This window comes from Macrotis lagotis, chromosome 4, assembly GCF_037893015.1.
Source record: "Macrotis lagotis isolate mMagLag1 chromosome 4, bilby.v1.9.chrom.fasta, whole genome shotgun sequence".
NCBI classification, from domain to species: domain Eukaryota; kingdom Metazoa; phylum Chordata; class Mammalia; order Peramelemorphia; family Peramelidae; genus Macrotis; species Macrotis lagotis.
The window spans coordinates 246,204,378-246,222,589 of NC_133661.1; the positions used below are offsets into that span (position 1 = coordinate 246,204,378).

General features: G+C 36.6%; 1 protein-coding gene across 2 annotated transcripts in view; it reads right to left on the reverse strand.

The window, feature by feature from the left end:
* Positions 1-778: 778 nt before the first annotated feature.
* Positions 779-18,212, reverse strand: part of GSTZ1 (glutathione S-transferase zeta 1) — a 36,654-nt gene continuing 19,220 nt past the window's right edge. Inside the window, exons 9-10 of one of the 2 annotated variants that reach the window (XR_012478194.1) lie at positions 3,617-16,795; positions 779-1,216 (exon numbers count right to left, since the gene is read on the reverse strand). Coding sequence is in view for 1 of the 2 variants with exons in the window: in XM_074235649.1 (XP_074091750.1) it covers positions 16,792-16,795 (4 nt within the window). In the remaining variant the exon portion in view is untranslated. Of the gene's footprint in view, positions 16,796-18,212 lie in introns of both variants that reach the window. The other variant, XM_074235649.1, reaches the window with a different exon arrangement.

Consider the following 18,212-nt stretch of genomic DNA (forward strand, 5'->3'; position numbering starts at 1 on the left):
TGTACTTGCTACCAATGCAAAGAGTTTTTAATGTAATCTTTAAGACCCAGTGTATTTTTAGAGTCTCCTGAGAAAAGATTCCCAACCACTTCCTTCTGTCAATAAGCAGTCACCCTAACTTGGGGCCACTGCTACAGAAAGAGAAAAGTGGTGATATATGGTAAGAAATAGTGATCAGGCACTGAATGACTTTTTACCGTCCTAGAACATGCTTTCCTGACACCTAAGTGTGGCTATATCTTTGTATGGAAGAAGAATGTAGTCTGGTTGCAAATCCAAGCTTCCCTACCACCTCTTTATTACTAGAATTCTAGTGAATATTGCTGGAGAATTTGCTTTAGACCCAAATGCAGTGAAATCTGTTCAGGTAATTCTCTTTGTCATTTTTTCCTACCTGTTAGATTCATGTGAAAGGCTCAGCAATTTAGAGGTTTCTGGATTTGCTGTTTACCATCTTTGATCCTCTTAAGTCTTTTAGAAAAAGGTGATAATGGAGCTCCATGGTTGCAGCTCCTTTTGTTATTTGTTCATTTCCCTGCCAAATCCCATTTCCCTGGTAATAGTCTCACCCCACTTCCACCTCCCCACACAATTAACCTTAAATCCTAGGAGTGCCACAGGGTATCAGGTGGTGCTTCTAACTGTTGCCAGAGCAACTTGGTACTTAGAGAAGGGATAGAAGAACTGGGATTTGTCTGTTGCTTTTACCTCCTTTTTTCCCCTCCTCATTCCTTTTGTCAACTCTGTGAGTGTCTTAGGATTGTCAGGAGTAAACAGATTTATTTATTAAATTATTTATTTTTGAAATGCATTTCAGTTCTCCTTTGAAATAGTTTTCACCTGTTACTCTAGAGGTTTGTCTTTTGTTCTGAGCCATTTGGGCAGCTTTTTACATAGAGTTAAAAATGATGGTGTTTGCAGTAGTCTTGCCTGTCAGCTCAATGTCCTTTCAGAAAGAGAGAAGAAAATAAACCTACTACTTGTAGGTGATATGTAGTGCCCTATTTCCTTCAAAGAAAATTCAGCCTTTGAAGGAATGTGTCTCTTTGTGAGGAATCAAATATGCCAACAGGCTAATCAGAGTTTTCATTGTATCTAGGATTGCAAAAGTCCTTTGCATATCTTCAGAGATCAGGTAGACCTTCACCATGCTCTCCTTTGGCTTCTTACATAGTTTGTGTCGTTTGCCTGACTCATCAAAAATCCATCTTTTCTACTGGAAAAAAAACACAAAGTACATATTCTTTTCATGGTAGTTTAGTAGCATCATCATTGTATATGAAGGACATGATGACATCATGTGCCTTTGTTTTGTCCCGGGAACAATCCCACCCTGATAGTTTTGTATGTGAGAGAAGGCCATAACATTTTCTCAGAGCTACATCATGCCCTCTGCTTTGTCTATTAGTGGTTGCATTTTTCAAGGTCCAAGTTTGTCTTTGGTTGGAAATGTAGTATATGAATGACTGCCTTTCTTTAGAATAGGAAAGTACTTCATGCAGTGGGCAAACAGGTCAGATGGCTAACTAGATTAAACTCAAATTGATATGCCTTAGCCACATTGGGATCATCTTCTGAGACTTAGTGAATCCTGAATGGTTTCCCATTTGGCTGAAGTCTTATTTACTTTTTTTGTTTATTTCCATAATGGCTTATTTTCTTCCAGCAGTGAACTTTTGAGACAAAGAGTAGTCTCCTCTTAGCTAAAGTTAGCACATAATTCTGTACTATAAGAACTCTGCCCTTTATTTTCTTTGGATTTGTTATGTTGGTGATACCTGGGGGGCATTATGTTCCCATAAGCTTTTTGTTCTACATTTGCCATATTAGAATGACCTTGCTACACTTCATTCCATAATGATGTTGTACTAAACAACCTGAGTTGTATTTTTCCATTAACTCAAAAACAATTTAAGAGAAAGTATTTTTAGCTTTCTACTACAAAAATTTCTAAACTGTAGGGATTGCGTATAAGATGTTAACTTGAATTTCAGCATCCTAGACAAATTCTAATAACTGCCCTAGCCCCATCCAAATTCATCGAATGAAAATACAGAAAAAGATTTTCCTTTTTCTCCTCCATCTCTCTCCAAAAACTAAATTAAAATTGTGGAATCAAAAAAATCTAAAAAGGTCAAGGGGCTTCCAAGGCCAACTAGTCCAGTTTGTAGCTGATTAAAAGTCCTAGCTACAAAATCACTGTTAAGGAATCACCAAATCTCTGATTGAAGACTTGGGAAGACCCACTTTCTCCCCTTAGTCTAATTTTGGATAAATAACTCTTGATTGCTAAGTTTTTTTCTCTCCTTCCCTCTTTCCTCCTTCTGCAGCTTATTATGTCTTCTTCCACATGATAGTCTTTTGGATATTTGATGACAGCTATCATGTCTCTCCCTAAACCTGCTATCCTTTAAACTAAACCTCTTTAGATCCTTCAATTTTTCTATAAGAGTTGAAGAATGAGCTTAGCTAAAGGAAGGATTATGCCTTTTGCCTTTTCTGGAGTTTTGCAGTTGCTGCTTGCATGTTACCTAAAGTGTGCCACTGTATTGAGGGGATGCATTTATAAAAACTTGGTCAGAAATTTTCATAGATTTACAGGACTTTGGAACTGGAAGGCTCCTTAGTGGTCTACTTTCTAGAAATGAAGAAACTGAAGCTTAGAGAGAAGGAAGTTTCAGAGTGTTAATTTTTAAATGTCAAGTTGAAATTTTGATAGTGTCCAATCACTAAGAAAGTGTATTGTTATAGCCAACACTTCCACAAATGGTATCTAGTTCATGATCTTAAGATCTTCATCAGCACTCATCAGTGGCCTTCTTTCACTATCTGCCCACCTCCCCAATCCCCCCTGGCCATAATTTCTGCTGTATTAACCCTGATCGTACCCACAGTTACTTAAATAATATTTTAACATTTGCAAAGCACTTTATATACATTATATATATTATTTCATTTGATCCTCACAACAATGTGATTATTAATGAAGCTAACTCTGAAAGGACTTCATTCTTATCCCATTGACATGCCTTTATGATTCTGAAATATTGCAACCTTGAGATCAATTATACTTTAAAAAATGAAGCAGATAACAATTTGGAATGTTAATATGCTTATGTTTGTTTATTTAGTGAACTTTGAAAAAGTAGTCTTTTTGCTTAAGATTAAGATGGGAAATAAAGACACAGGTCTTTGAAAAATTGTATTTTTCTCCATTTTCTTACCTGTGTTTAAAACTTGATAAGGAGCTCTTCCCATTGAGGAAATTCTATCAAATTCAAGGAAGCCACTGTTCTATAACTCAAAAGTCTTTCAGAGTTGGCTGGGCCACTTAGAGATTGTTGGATCCCACTGTACTAAGTCCCACAGTATCTCTGCCAGAGTTGCTACTTGAACCCTGGCCCTCTTCTCTAGATTCTAAGACCGGCAGTCCATTATATTGTTCTTTTTCGTGAATGAGATATAGTAAAAATTAAAACTATAAAGAATTCCACAACCCAAAACAAATGAATTAAATTCACTGACATGAAGCTCTCCTGTAATTGAACATAATTACCAAGGCAGCAATGCCAGAACTAAAAACATCATTCAGTTCTACAGACATAAAGGTACTCACCATTTGTACAGTCAGTCATACAAGAAAGTGATTTTCTAGAGGAACCTCTCAGCTTTATTTCTTCATAGGAAAGGTAGATGGGACCAAAACTGCATTTCCAGATGTTAGGTAGGATTATTTTTCTACTTTAACATGAGGTTCCTGGAGGTAATGTAGTTTTAGTAGAGTGAGAGAGAGAGAGAGTGAGTGTCTGTGTGTGTGTGTGTGTGTGTGTGTGTAGGGAACAGAAGCTGAAAATTCATTGTAGCATATGCTAGTATACAACTCATTTTAAAGTAGAAAGAAAAAAGAATCAGCAGGAAGTGAAACAAGAAATTGAGACAGCAAAGCTGTTGAATATTTTCAGTTTGCTCATGTTTTCATTCTGTTTGCATGTCAGATGTTGGAATTCTTTCCTAAAAAAAAGAAGGTAGAGAAGGGGGAGGTGCACCCTACTGTACTTAAGGAAATCCCAAGCCACTTTGCTATCTACCCAAAGGGATCAACTCAAAGGACTACTCTTTCCCTAATCAGTTTTAATGCTGACCTGAGGATGGATTTTTCATTTGAGGGATTACCTTGGTGACTGGAAAGTAACCAAGAGAAATTGGTTGGAATTGTAGTAGACTCTTAAGTTCTGGCTAATGGAATGTTCAGATCCTTCATAGCTATGTCACAGAAGAGACAAAAGCCATTAGAACATGTTTTCCCTGACAACTTGTGCCCGTTGTTGGTTGGCTTTATTTGAGTTGTACTGATAACATCAAATATAAATGTTATTTTTATAGTCTAATGCAATGTTAGGTAACATAATGTACATAGCTCTGTATTTAACAAGTAAAAGAGATATAGTCATTGCCTTCTCAGAGATTATTGAGACCCTAGAGTCCAATATTCTGTATTACAGAAAGCATACCTCAGATCCTCAGATCTCTTAGCTCATTTCTTCCACACTTAAAGAATTGTAGAGCTGAAAGGGAGTTGGAGACACCTCTCTGTGCTTACAACCCAAGTGTACTCTCCCAAAGCTTTCCAAGAGACCATCTAATTATCAAAGAAATTTCAGTCAACACCAGAGCCTTTGAAAAAAGGTGAGAAGAAATTCTCCCTTCTGACCCAGTAAATTTTCCTTAATTTCAAAAAAATCAACTCAGTCAAAGAATCCTGTATTAAATTGATTCAGCTCCTCTAACATCTTGTTTCAAAGAAGAAAAGAGTATCTAGAGAACAAGCAAATGTAGTTCTAGCAATACTAACTTTTCTCAAGTAATAATCCAAAACTTGGAATATCTGTTTTCAGATAATCAAGTATATATCAAGCATCCATGTAATCCCTTGCCTAAATCTGTTCAGACCATATTGGAAATCATTCTGGCCTTGCATTTGAAGGAAGATAAGCATATCCACCATGAAATGACCAAGATAATGTGAGGATTTTAAGTATTATCACATGAGGAAGGAGTGGGAAATAATTCAACCCTTAGAAGAAAAGATTTAATGAAGATAAAATAATGGCCTTCAGCTATTTGGAAATATTATGGAAGAGAGATTAGAATTGTCCAGAGGAACTTGGGTAAAAGTTACAGGGAGGCAGATTTCAGCTCAATATATATTTTTTTTAATAAAAGGTGTTTTTCCCCCGTCTCCTAACAGTTAGAACTGTCAGCAGGAATAGGACTTTTGTCAGTTAATGAATTCCCCATCAATGGAGCTGTCCAAACAGGTTGGATGACCACCTGAGAATATCATAGAAAAGATGAATATTCATTGTAGAAAATACAAGATTAACTGCAGTAAAGAAATTGCAAGGGATAGACTAGAAAACTGCTAAAAGTCTTCCATTTTGAACTTAAGTGATTCTAAATTAGAATGCATATTCTGTGCAACTTAATAAAGTGCCTGCCTTGTATTAGGCATGGTGATAAGCTCTGGGGGAATGACACAAGGACAAAAATGGAAACAGCTTTATCCTCAAGGACCTTACATTCCACTAGAGGAAGTTATGTATATGAATAAGTGAGTATCCTGGACATTGTGGACTAACAACTGGAGGAAATGGAACAGGCCTTTTGTAGGAGGTAATGCTTGAACTGAGCCTCGGAAGGGTATAGGTGGGGTGTCATTCCAATGAGAGCATTCCAGGAATGGGGATGGGAGGGACACCATCTGTGTGAGAATACAAATGGGAGATAAAATATGCACAGGGAGAATAGCAAGTTGGTCATTTTAGCAGTGATCTTGTCCCTAAAACGATAAAATTGAGATTTCTCCACAACTCTAGTCTGTGAAATAGAATTTGCAGAGGTCCTTTTAACATAGGGGCCTCCAATGTTCATAAGATGACTTGAAATTGAGAACATAATAACCATAAGTCTTTGTCCAGACTGATTAGCTATAATGAAAAAGTAATTGGAGTAGGTAGAGATAGATAACTTCATGTTGGAAGTGGAGCTTTGGGAAATTATTAATTATAGTCTAGGCAGCTGGATGCCTTGTTTACCTTTGAATTGGGAACTGCCTTATTAGTAACCTTGTATGAAGGTTAGCAGTGAAATGTAAGACAAACTTCCACCTGAGTCCAATCATTCCCAGGTCTTGACTGTTTTTGATGTTTCTATACAGAATATCAAAGTGGCTATTTATTGCTGGGTAGAAAACCTACACAGAAAAAGAAAAGTTTTGAGAGTCAATTTCTAGAAGCTTGCAGTATGCTGATATAACCTAACCTTTGAGAATAGGTCAGGAATAGAATCAGGAAATAGGGGTTTTTTTGCTTTGTATTAAATGAAAATCATGATCACCTCTTTTATGTCCCCTCTCCCAGTACAGCCTTTAATGCAGTTCTGTGCACCTCAATCAAAACCTAAAGTCAAGAATCTAGCTATTAAGTTGTTCTATCTAATTTGAATTCATTATTTTAATTTTATTACCTATTTATATTTGACTTCTTTTATGCCTTTAGATATTTGGACTGGTATTTATTTTCATGACTGCCATGTCAAACTTTTTGAGACTCCCTTCCCTTTTATGTTCACTAGAGTTTGTATATTACCTCCTATGCCAGAATACTATAAGAAACATACCTTAAAGTTGTTTAGGAAAAATCTCATTTGTTAAACCCTACTGGCTATTCTTTTCAAAAGTGGCTGTAACCTGCTTGTAGCTAAAATGATCTCTATGACATTATTATGAAGATCTCATTTTCATTGGTGGTGGGTACTCCTTCCATCAGTCCAACAAACTATAGCCCCTTCATACCTTGAGTGATTCTTGCCTTTGTTCTTTGATAAATATTCCATAGCAGAGCTCTCCAGATGGGCAGGCACTTTCCTTATGGGTCTTTAAATGTTTTGTGGATACCAGTGCAATTTAACTCAAGCTTTACCTTTGTCTTTATTGCATGTTTGTCTTATCCCTTTTTCATCACAGTTGTTCTTTTACACCACTTCTGGTGTAAAAAAATTACTGTTGGTAATAGTCTTTGGTCTAACTAAAATAACCATGAATCTTTCTTTTGCTCTTCAGGTCATTTGCCATTTTGATTTTCCCAAAATTATAATGTTTGTTCTGTGATTCATAGAAAAATAATGAGGCTAAAAATATGCACTTTTTTGGCATGACCTATCTTGATTTCACACAGCTCTGCACAATTTTTCATTTGTGCTTTGTTCTTTCCAAATCTGGGCCCACTTTGTTGTCCATATATAGTATGTGTCCAAGACACACACACACATACACACACACACACACACACAGAGTTAATTTGTAGGTAGGTTGTGTATCCAATTTGTCATATTTTGGTCCATATGCATTCTTCATCCACTTAATTTTTCCTGTGTGGATTACTGAACCAATATCATGAATGGAAACAGTCACATGAATATGCTTATTCCTTGAGAGTCAATGTAGGATCATGTTCTGGTTTGTAGCCTTGAAAGTTTGATTCAGATGCACTTTTATTCATGAACCAATAATACTGTCACATGATGGAAGAATCTTTTATTTCAGTCATTTTGAACTATTTTTTTTTTAGCTAAGTGCTCAGTTGAAACAGAATAAGAGTTGGAAGCGACCTCAGAAGTTATCTGATAAAGCCTATATAATATCACTATTTTAGGTCTAACTTGAAAATTATTTACAAAGAGGCCACTGATAATTCTTAAATTATGCAGTCTTCTATGGCATCTATTTTATTGTCTTATATTCTCTGATTGGCTATCAGCTTTCATCTTTGGCTGGGGTGTTTTGGTATATTGGTATTTAATCAAGTTGAATTTTCATTTGATTATGTTAAAGAAGAGTAGAGAGGTTGGAATAATGGACTTTTGACTCCCTTGCTTCAATGTTCCTGTTCTGGGCCTGTTTAATATTTTCCTCTTTGTTTCAAAAGTATTTGTGAGAGAAAATGAACGTGGGAAATGATTTGAGGTCCCCAGAAAAAAGCTGCTCTCTGCTCCAAAATAATGACTACAATTTCATTAGGACAGGTAGGCATAGGGAACTGATGACCAGAACAATGATTGTGCCACTGGTCTTTTATATCTCTGGTGCCTCTTATGATATTAAATTTTGGTTAATTATACCATTTGAACAAATTTTCTTATAAATTTTAAAGAAGGAACAGTGCAGCTACAAAGGCAGGTATTTTTTATGCTTTTACTGCAAAATGTTCTAATTGTTCAACATTTCACATATGCTTTGAAGATCTGATTTGAAGAAAAAATAGTCTCAGTCTTTAAAATTTCTTTATTTAAGAATTATTATTTGGTCTGGTCAGATTGTTTCCTTCTTACTTATAAGCTTATAAGTATTTTCTATGATGGTAGGATTAAGCATCAACTTGTCACTTCAAACCATGTAAAATATTCTGCACCAAACTACTTAATTTTCATGTCCTTTTTGTGTAAGATTTTTTTCCTCAAAAATCACATTTTAATTAACTGTGGCATTGAATGTGTTGCTGTAACATGCAGATAAGCTTTTGTGCTACAGTCCCTTAAATAGCTTAGTTTGTGTATTTTTATATTGTTCAACAGTTTTGTGATGCTTTTGTGAATTCTTGTCTTAAAAGTTCCAAAACCTGTCATAAATAAACTTTTTCACTATGCACTTGAGACTCTTGATTTACAACACAGTGAACCTCATTGAAATTTCAGATCTCTTATTTTTCATCTTCCCAAATATCTTTTAAGGATGAAAGAAGAGGTGATATTATATAAGATTAAGGCTATTATCTTTGGAATATATTTTTAAGAACAAATTTCTGAAGATAACAATAATAGGATTTTTTCTTTGCTTGTTTATTTTTGACTGAATAAATTAAGTTAGATTTTGTGTAACTAGAAAGAGCAGATTTTGGAATGTAATCAAGTTTCTACATGATTATGCTTAACATGATTATGCTTATTTTAAAATATCCTAACTCTACTTAACAAGACGATCTGTGAGATATTTTCAAAATGATTGACTGGAATGAAGGAAAGACAGAACATATGGAGGAATACCCTTTGCTCATGATTAGAATCAATGTAATAAAAATGTTAATACTTCCCTGTTATTTGCAGGTTGAATACAATACCATTCAACAAAAGTCAGTAGGATATTTCACAAAATTAGATAGGTATTGAATATATATGGACCAGCAGATAGACAAGTTAAACTGAAAAAGAAATTTGAAAACAGGGACTGACACTTCTGGATTCTAATATCTACTATCAAGCAAGGATTATTTTTTAAAACTATTACTGAAGAAAAAAAAGAAATAGATCATAGGGTCATAGGATGTAAGGGACCTTTTAAGTCCAAAGCCTTTAGTTTATAGATAAAGATACAAGCCCAGAGGTTAATTACCGTACTGAAGGACACACACATGCACCAACCACCAGTAACCCCCCCAGAACCAGGTTTCAAAATCAATCCCTCTGAAAAGAATAGAAGAGAACAGAGAACCTAGAAGTAGAATCTAGTATTTATTAGAGATTGTCATTTAAACTCATATTTAAAATACTGAGGAATGGAATGAAAACTGGACAACGATAATGATGTAAAAATGAGGTTTTTTAAAAATAATGTACTTGTTTTTTTATTTAGTTTTTTTGCAAGGCAGTGGGGTTAAGTGGCTTGCCCAAGGCCACACAGCTAGGTAATTATTAAGTGTCTGAAGCCAGATTTGAACTCAGGTACTCCTGACTCTAGGGCTGGTGCTCTATCCACTGCGCCCCTAGCCACCCCCATAAAATGAGTTTTTATACACACCTTACACATTTACCAGCTAACTAAATAACAGTCTAAATATACAACAATGATCATACTAGAGAAAAGATTATTATCAAACAAATAGAAATGATTAATGGAGATAAATGGAGATTAACGTATATAATTTAAATAAAAATGCCTTTTGCTCAACAAAAATCATTATCTTCAAAATTAAAAGAAAAATCATTGCAGAAAAAAAGTAGATACAATTAATATGCCATATGAAGAGCTGACATCCAGATTCATCAAGTCATATTTATAAGACTAATAGCTATTAAGCCAGAAGACATCTATAAAAGATGAACAATTCCCAACAATGGTTCAATGGCTCTGAACAGTTTTTAAAAGTAGAAATAAACTTAATAACATGGAAAGATGCTTAAATTATCTAATCAGATATATGAATATGAAGACTATCTTAAGATGCCACCTTATTCCCACTAGAAAGGCAAAAATAGTAAAAAGGTATAAAATTCAATTTTGGCAAGGCTGCAAGGAAAAGGTCAGCTCTACAGTATAGATTTTTGCAATATCAGTCACATAACTTTTGACTCTGAATCCATTTCTAGAACTTGATCCTAAAAAATTAAAAGGGCACATTTATAGAAGCCACATTCATGGCAAAGGCACCCCACAACACCTGGGACTGCCAGGCCCAAAAGTTCTTTCTCTGAAGAGTCCCCATAGGGAATTCCCAGGGTTTGCTGCTCTCCACAACCCAACTCTCAATTGCCAGGGGTCACAAACCTTAAACTGCTTCTTTTCTTTGAGTGACTGTCTCTTTCTGGACCTGTCTAGAATGTGTATCTGCTCCCAGGTGGATTCAGTGTCTCCTATTGATTCAGTAGCTCCACATGATTAATGATAGGGGTAGGAAGACTGAGAAAGCCTTTCTTCCCCTCTCTTTCACCTTGCAAGTATTTCCTCCTTGGGCCGTTCATGGCTTGCTACAACACCAGTTTTTGAACTTGAACTTCTGGATGAGGTGACTCTTACTCCAGTGTTAGATACCATAATTGGCCAATGGTGAGAGAGAGGGAGACATTTCCTTCTGTCCCACCCCCTCCGTGGGTCTCCTCCACTACTGCCTCAAACTCTGAAATTCAAGACATAGTTAATGAGAACCCTCAGCCCTCTGACTAATTTACCTGCCAATTAGTTTTTTTTCTTTTTAACTCGTCTAAACCTTGAGTCTTCTATAACTTCAACTGAGATGGGAAGACAGTAGTACCCACAAGCTGCTTAAAATTGCTGGTAGGAATTGAGTTAAATATTAAATGGAGTTGTTTCTAGAAGCAATACTCAGTGGTATCCCTGACATCTTTTTTAAACTTTTGTTTCAAAAGCCAGAGCTCTAGAAAGCTCTGACATATTATTACAATACTATTAAAAACAAAATGAAACAAACACTTTGTTGAAATTAAATTCAATGTGCGCCCCGGCTAGGTGGCGCAGTGGATAAAGCACTGGTCCTGGAGGCAGGAGTACCTGGGTTCAAATCTGGTCTCAAACACTTAATAATGACCTAGCTGTGTGGCTTTGAGCAAGCCACTTAGCCCCATTTGCCTTGCAAAAACCTAAAAAAACCCCACAAAAAAACACAAATTCAATGTGCAAGGCCCTGTGCTACACCCCAGAAAATAAAAAGACAGAACATGTAACAATCCCCACTCTCAACAATTCCCACGTTGTTCTGTGAGAATACAATATATTCACCTAAAAGTAAATGCAAAGTAACAAAGTAAATTCTGAAGGGAGACAGAGCTAAACCCTGAAAGGATCACAAATAGTTTCCCAATAGATAGGCATCATGGTTGCACCTGGAAACTAGAATAACATGATCTAATTCTTACTCTTTTGGTTTTCCTCACTTTTAACATAAACTTGTTTATCATGTGATGACATAGCAATTCTCCCTTTCTCAATGTACTTTGGAAACTAAAGGGAGGAAATTATATATCATAATTATATATAATTTGAAGGAATGTAACTAAACTACTGATAGCTAGCAGGCACAGTAGATACAGTGCAAGACCTAGAATCAGGAAGATTCATCTTCCTGAGTTCAAATATAGCCTCAACACTTATCAGCTATGTGACCCTGGGCAAGTCACAACCTTATGCACCTCAGCTTCCTTATCTGTAAAATGAGTTAGTGGAAAACCACCCTAGTATCTCTGCCAAGAAAGCCCAAATGGGATCACCAAGGTCAAATACAACTGAACCAAGCCACCGAACAACAATAAAGGTTCAGCATGGAAGAACTAGCAGAATGTAATGGCACAATGCATTTTCTGAAGCATTTTCACAGGATCTTAAAATTTCCTATTTGAAGCCCTTAGCATCCATCAGTCTATATGCTTAGTTCCAGAATAGCTCAAATATAATATGGGTCTTAAGAAGGAGACTACCTCTAATTCAGGAGGCAGTGGGAAATGGCTCTGATCTCTGGACTTTGACTTACAGATTAAGTGGGCTAGGTTTAGCAAGTTAGGAGACTGTAGTTGAAAGGAATGTGATTATTTCCAGCACTATAGTTGACTTATACCTTCTTTGCTGGAAGTGTGAGACTATTATATTAATATATTCCCAATGATTTTCTCTTAGGATTCCCAAACTCTACAACCTGGCACTTCATCTTTTCAAAGAACTTGCTAATCTCTTACACTACCAGCATTGAGGAACACACCTCACTCCATCTTACTCCAAACCAGGATTGCAAATCACATGGTCTCTTTTCCACCCATTTTAAAAGACTAGTCTTCTCAACATTTTCCTCTGTAAGGCAGGTTGCCAACTGTCAGAAGGTGGAAAACTATTGTTGAAACTAAGACCCTGAAGCCTTTGGTGGGGAATGTTGAAGAAAATGACCCATGCTATAGGAGGGCTTGCTTAAACACTGACTACTCAAAATTTGAAGATTTTTGAACCTTTAGGGTGTAGCTGTTCTTTCCTCTGGGCACCCTCCAAGGTTCCAAAGTGAAACCATAGAACAAATGGGAAAAGGGAATGGAAATAAGGTGGAAAGAGGTTAAGTTGTAAAGAGAATAGCAGAAGTTCCTACTATATAGAACAGAAGTGTTTAATCTCTTAGCTCTTTCTTCTGTGCTGCAGCACCAAACAAAAACTTGTTCAAAGGCCACATAAAGAATTTAATATCTATTATAAAAAAGTTAGTATTAAGTATCATTAATCATGATAATTTAAAATAACCTATATAAATATAATAAAATATAATTATTAAATGCTACTAACTTATATATGTGGTCCTTGACAAGTTTTCTTGGGCAGTGGTGGTCCAGAAGAGCTAAAAGGTTGGACATCCTGATTTGGAACATCCTAAACCCCTTTTTTGCACTATCAGCAGTAGTAGTACCTTTCGGAAATAAAGTACTTTTAAAATTGAAAATAATAAATTCTTAAAAATGATAGCTAACTTTACATATTTTATATCATTTAAATTTAAATGTTCAAAATCTGTGAGATAGTTGCTATTATTATAAAATCTATTTTTATAGATAAGGAATCTGAGGCTGAGAGAAGTTAGTTGATTTATATGACTTTTAAGGCCAGTAAGTGACTCAGACAGTTCTTAATTCTGAATTTTAAATCTAGCTGCTCTTATCTACTACCCCTCCCAGCTGTCTCTAGATCAGGGGTCCTTAGCCTACTTTGTGTGGTAACCCCCTTTGACTTCTGGTAAAGCTTATGGACCCCTTTTCAGAACAATGATCTTAAATACATAAATTAAAATACATAATATTACAATTAAACTTCTGATAGCTAGCAGGCACAATAGATACAGGCATCATGGCTGCACCTAGAAACTAGAATAAGATGTTCTAATTCTTACTCCTTTGGTTTTCCTCACTTTTAACATAAACTTCTGTTTATCATGTGATGACATAGCAATTCTCCCTTTCTCAATGTACTTTGGAAACTAAAGGGAGGAAATCATATGAAGTTAATCATAATTTGAAGGAATGTAACTAAATTACTGATAGCAGGCACAGTAGATACAGTATGAGGCCTAGAGTCAGGAAGATTCATCTTCCTGAGTTCAAATATATAACCTCAACACTTATCACCTATGTGACCCTGGGCAAGTCACAACCTTATGCACCTCAGTTTCCTTTACCAATTCACACTCATTGGCTAAGATGATAGAAAAGGAAAATACTGGAGAGGATGTAGGAAAATAATAACACTAATTCACTGTTAATGGAGTTGTGAATTAGACTAACCATTCTAGAGAACATCCTGGAGCTATGCCCAAAGGTCTATCTATAAATCTGTGCATACTCTTTATTTTTATTTATTTGTTTTGCAAGGCAATGGGGTTAAGTGACTTGCCCAAGGTCACATAGCTAGGTAATTATTAAGTCTGAGGTAGGATTTGAACTCAGGTACTCCTGACTCCAGGGCTGGTATCCCATCCATTGTACCTTGTGTGTACCCTTTAAACCTTTAATTCTGTTACTAGGTCTATAGTCAAAGGAGATCAAAGAAAAAGAAAAAGGACCCATAAGTACAAAAATATTTATAGCAGTTCTTTTTGTGGTGGCAAAGAACTGGAATGCCCATCAGTAAGGGAATGGTTGAACAAATTATGGAATGTCAGTGTGATGGAATACTGTTGTACTTTAAGAAATTATAAAGGGGATGACTTCGGAAGAACCTGAGAAAACTTATAGGAACAGATGATATGAATAAAGTAAAATGAAGAGCCATATTGTAATATGGTAATAGCCATATTGTAATAATCAACTGTGAAAGACTTAGCAAATATCAGTATAATAATCTATCATAACTACATAAAATGTTATCCATCTCCAGATGGACAACTGATGGTCTCAGTGCAGACTGAAGCATACTTTTTTTTTTTTAGGTTTCTGCAAGGCAAATGGGGTTAAGTGGCTTGCCCAAGGCCACACAGCTAGGTAATTATTAAGTGTCTGAGACCAGATTTGAACCCAGATACTCCTGACTCCAAGGCCGGTGCTTTATCCACTACGCCACCTAGCTGCCCCAGAAGCATACTTTTTAATTTATCTTTTCTCCCCTTGAACAGGACTAATGCAGAAATATATTTTGAATAATTATCTGAATGATTATTATTTCTTGCCATCCCAATGAATAGGGAAGGGGATGGAAGGGGGAACAAAATTTGGAACTGAAAATTAAAAAAATTTAAAAATTTAAATTACATTGAAATACAGTTAATATATGCATGTATGTCTATATATCTTTATATATATACATATATATTATACAGCCACTTTATTGCTGTGTGTGTATACACACACACACACACACACACACACACACACACACACACACAAACACAGCAATAAAGTGGCTGTATAATACCACTGAGAGGCTCAAATTCAAAGAGTAGGCCAGGTCCAGTGGAAGTCAAAGATTCTAACTCTGAGACTGATAAATTTCCTTATCTTCAGCTAACCAGAGAGGTTCATGTCAACTCCAACCCTTCCCCTCTCCAATAAACACCAGGGGTTTTTTACTGTCTTCAGGAATAAATATAAAATGCTATTTGTCGTTTTAAGTTCTTCATAACTTAACCCTCTCTTACTCTTCCACTCTTCATATCTGTTCCTCAACACATACTCTGCCAGTGACACTAGCCCCTCAGGCTGATCCAGGAGCTAGATACTCTCTAGGATCCTCTGATCTTCTCTGGTTGTCCCCAAAGTCTTCCTCCTCCACTCTTGACTTCTGACATCCCTGGCTTCCTAGAAGTCCCAACCAAAATCCTACCTTCTACAAGAAGTCTACCCCAACTTCTTAATTCTTTTTTAAAAATTTTAATATATTTTTAAAAAATTTTATTTATTTAAGGCAATGGGGTTAAGTGACTCTTAATTCTCATAATTTTTCCTTGTTATTTCTTCTGTAATATAGCTGGTTTGTGTATATTTACATGTCTTCCCCCTTCCCTCCCATCAGATTATAAATTCCTTGAGGGCAGGGATTGCCTTTCCACTCTTTTTGAATACTCAGTGTTTAGCATAGTGAATAATGACCCTTAATAAGTATTTATTGAATGAAAGAATGAATTGAAGGGATAGGTACCTTTTAAAGTCTTCCTAAATCAGAAAGGCAATGAGAAGTATATGGCTTAGGGGCTAAAGAACTGGACTCTTGATTCAGGAAGAACAAGGTTCATGTCTTGCCTCTGACCAATACCAGTGACTGAGGGTAAGTCACTTAGCTTCTCAATTTCAGAAACAACTTTCAAAGATCCAAAGTTGCTGATTTGAGTTCCTTTCTCAAAGAAAATTAAAATTCCTAACCAGTTTGGCACTGTAACTGGCAGATTTGGAGTAGAATGGTGTTCTCCTCTGCTACTTGGGAGTTTGTTTCCTTATTTTTCTTCCTTTCCCCATCTGGCCCATGATTTTATTTTGAGATCATGAGGGCAGAAAGGGACTTTTTGTGCCCAGGGCTTTCTCCAGAGGTCTACGTCACGAACCTCCTAGGTGGGCCGCCATGCCCATTTCTCCTTTCTACAGTTCTTGTTAGGAATGGACCTCTGATCAACCCTTCCAACCCCCAACCTCACATTTGATTCCCCAACTTCTGCCTTTTAACATCTCTCACTCGATACCTGCCTAACTTTTCAAAATGATTTTGTCCTGCTAGTAACCACCTCCAAATGGCTTCAGGAATGTTATTTATTTTGTTTTGGGTTTTTTGGGAGAAAGGAAGGGGGCATGTTTCTAGACCTGAGATTCCACTCCTATGAGAGGCTCCCTCTATAAAATCAGAAAGCAGAACTACAACCCACCTATATTTTCCAGAAGTGCCTGGAGGACTGAGGCATTAGTTGATTGACCCTCTCAGCCATATGTCAGAAGATTTTGAACTCTGGTCTTTCTTCCTTCAAGGCTGGTCCTCTATCTACCAAATCATGCTGTCTCTCATCTGGGGGAAAATAGGCATTTAACAGAAATCTTTGAATTCCTGCCCCTAAAACAGTCTCTGACAGATAAAGCCAGGGAATAAAATGTCTGATGCTGTCTGGAAAAGGGACAGGATGATTATAGTTCTTATTACTGCAGAAACTTGATGATGCTACATTCTTTTTAAGAAAAGGCTTAAGAAATGTTTGTAATAAAACAGGAATGAGAATTACTGTCAGAATTGAAAGATGAGGCTCAGAATGGTAAAGGGAATTTGTTAGGAATCCTATATATTTGAAAAGTAGTTGAGCTTAGGCTAAAATCATCTTTACAGTTCTCCTAGGGGGGAAAAGGGCTGCTGGGACCAAGGGGAGAATAAGCAAGGGATAGTCTTGGTTACTCCAATCTTGAAATCAAACTTTTATTTCTTATCAGGATGGAGTGACTGGTATTGGGATGGTGGCAACTAGAGCTCTGCTAGGAAAAGACCTGGCAAGAAGCGCTTTGAAGCCATTAGCAAGGGCCATGTATGCTCAGACATGTTGAGCATACACTGAGATTCCTGACCTCCCTCTGAGTGTTTTCAGTTAACCTTCACCAGGTTCATCTTACCCAGTTTTCCAAATCAGAAACACTGGCAGGTTCTAGAATCTCATTTCTTTTTTTCTAAGCATTGCCTTTGGCCAGGGGTGCTAGAGCTAACTCTGACAGAGGTAATTGTGAATTTTTTTTTTTTAGGTTTTTGCAAGGCAAATAGGGTTAAGTGGCTTGCCCAAGGCCACACAGCTAGGTGTCTGAGACAAGATTTGAACCCAGGTACTCCTGACTCCAGGGCTGGTGCTTTATCCACTGTGCCACCTAGCTGCTCCCAATTGTGAAATTTTTAAGGCATGTATGCCTCAAAATCAGCAAGCTCCAAGGAATCGAAGACTTGTTATTTTGCTGATTGCCTAGACTTCAGTGACAGAAAAATTGCTAATGATACAAATTATGCATTTTTCAATTTACCTATGGTTCAGATTATAGTTTCTTGATATTTCCAGTGTCCTCTGTTCCAACCTCCTATTTCTGGCTGTCCTGATTGAAATTAAGTAAACTGAGGCACAAAGCTCTGAGCATATTCAATTTATAGGCAAGGCTATTTCCTTGCCTTCAGCTAACTAGGGAGGTGCATGTCAACCTAAACCCTTCCCCTCCCCAATAAACTCCATGGGCTTTCTACTGCCTACAGGAATAAATACAAAAATACTGTCATTGAAAGTTCTTCATAACCTAACCCTCTCCTACCTTTCCACTCTTCATATATCTTGTTCCCCAAGACATACTTTTGGATTCAGTGGCACTGGTCCTCAGACTGATCCACAATCAAGATATTCCATATCTCAGATAAGGGCAGACAGATAATTTTTACAGACAGAAGGGGGAGCATTAAAAAAAAA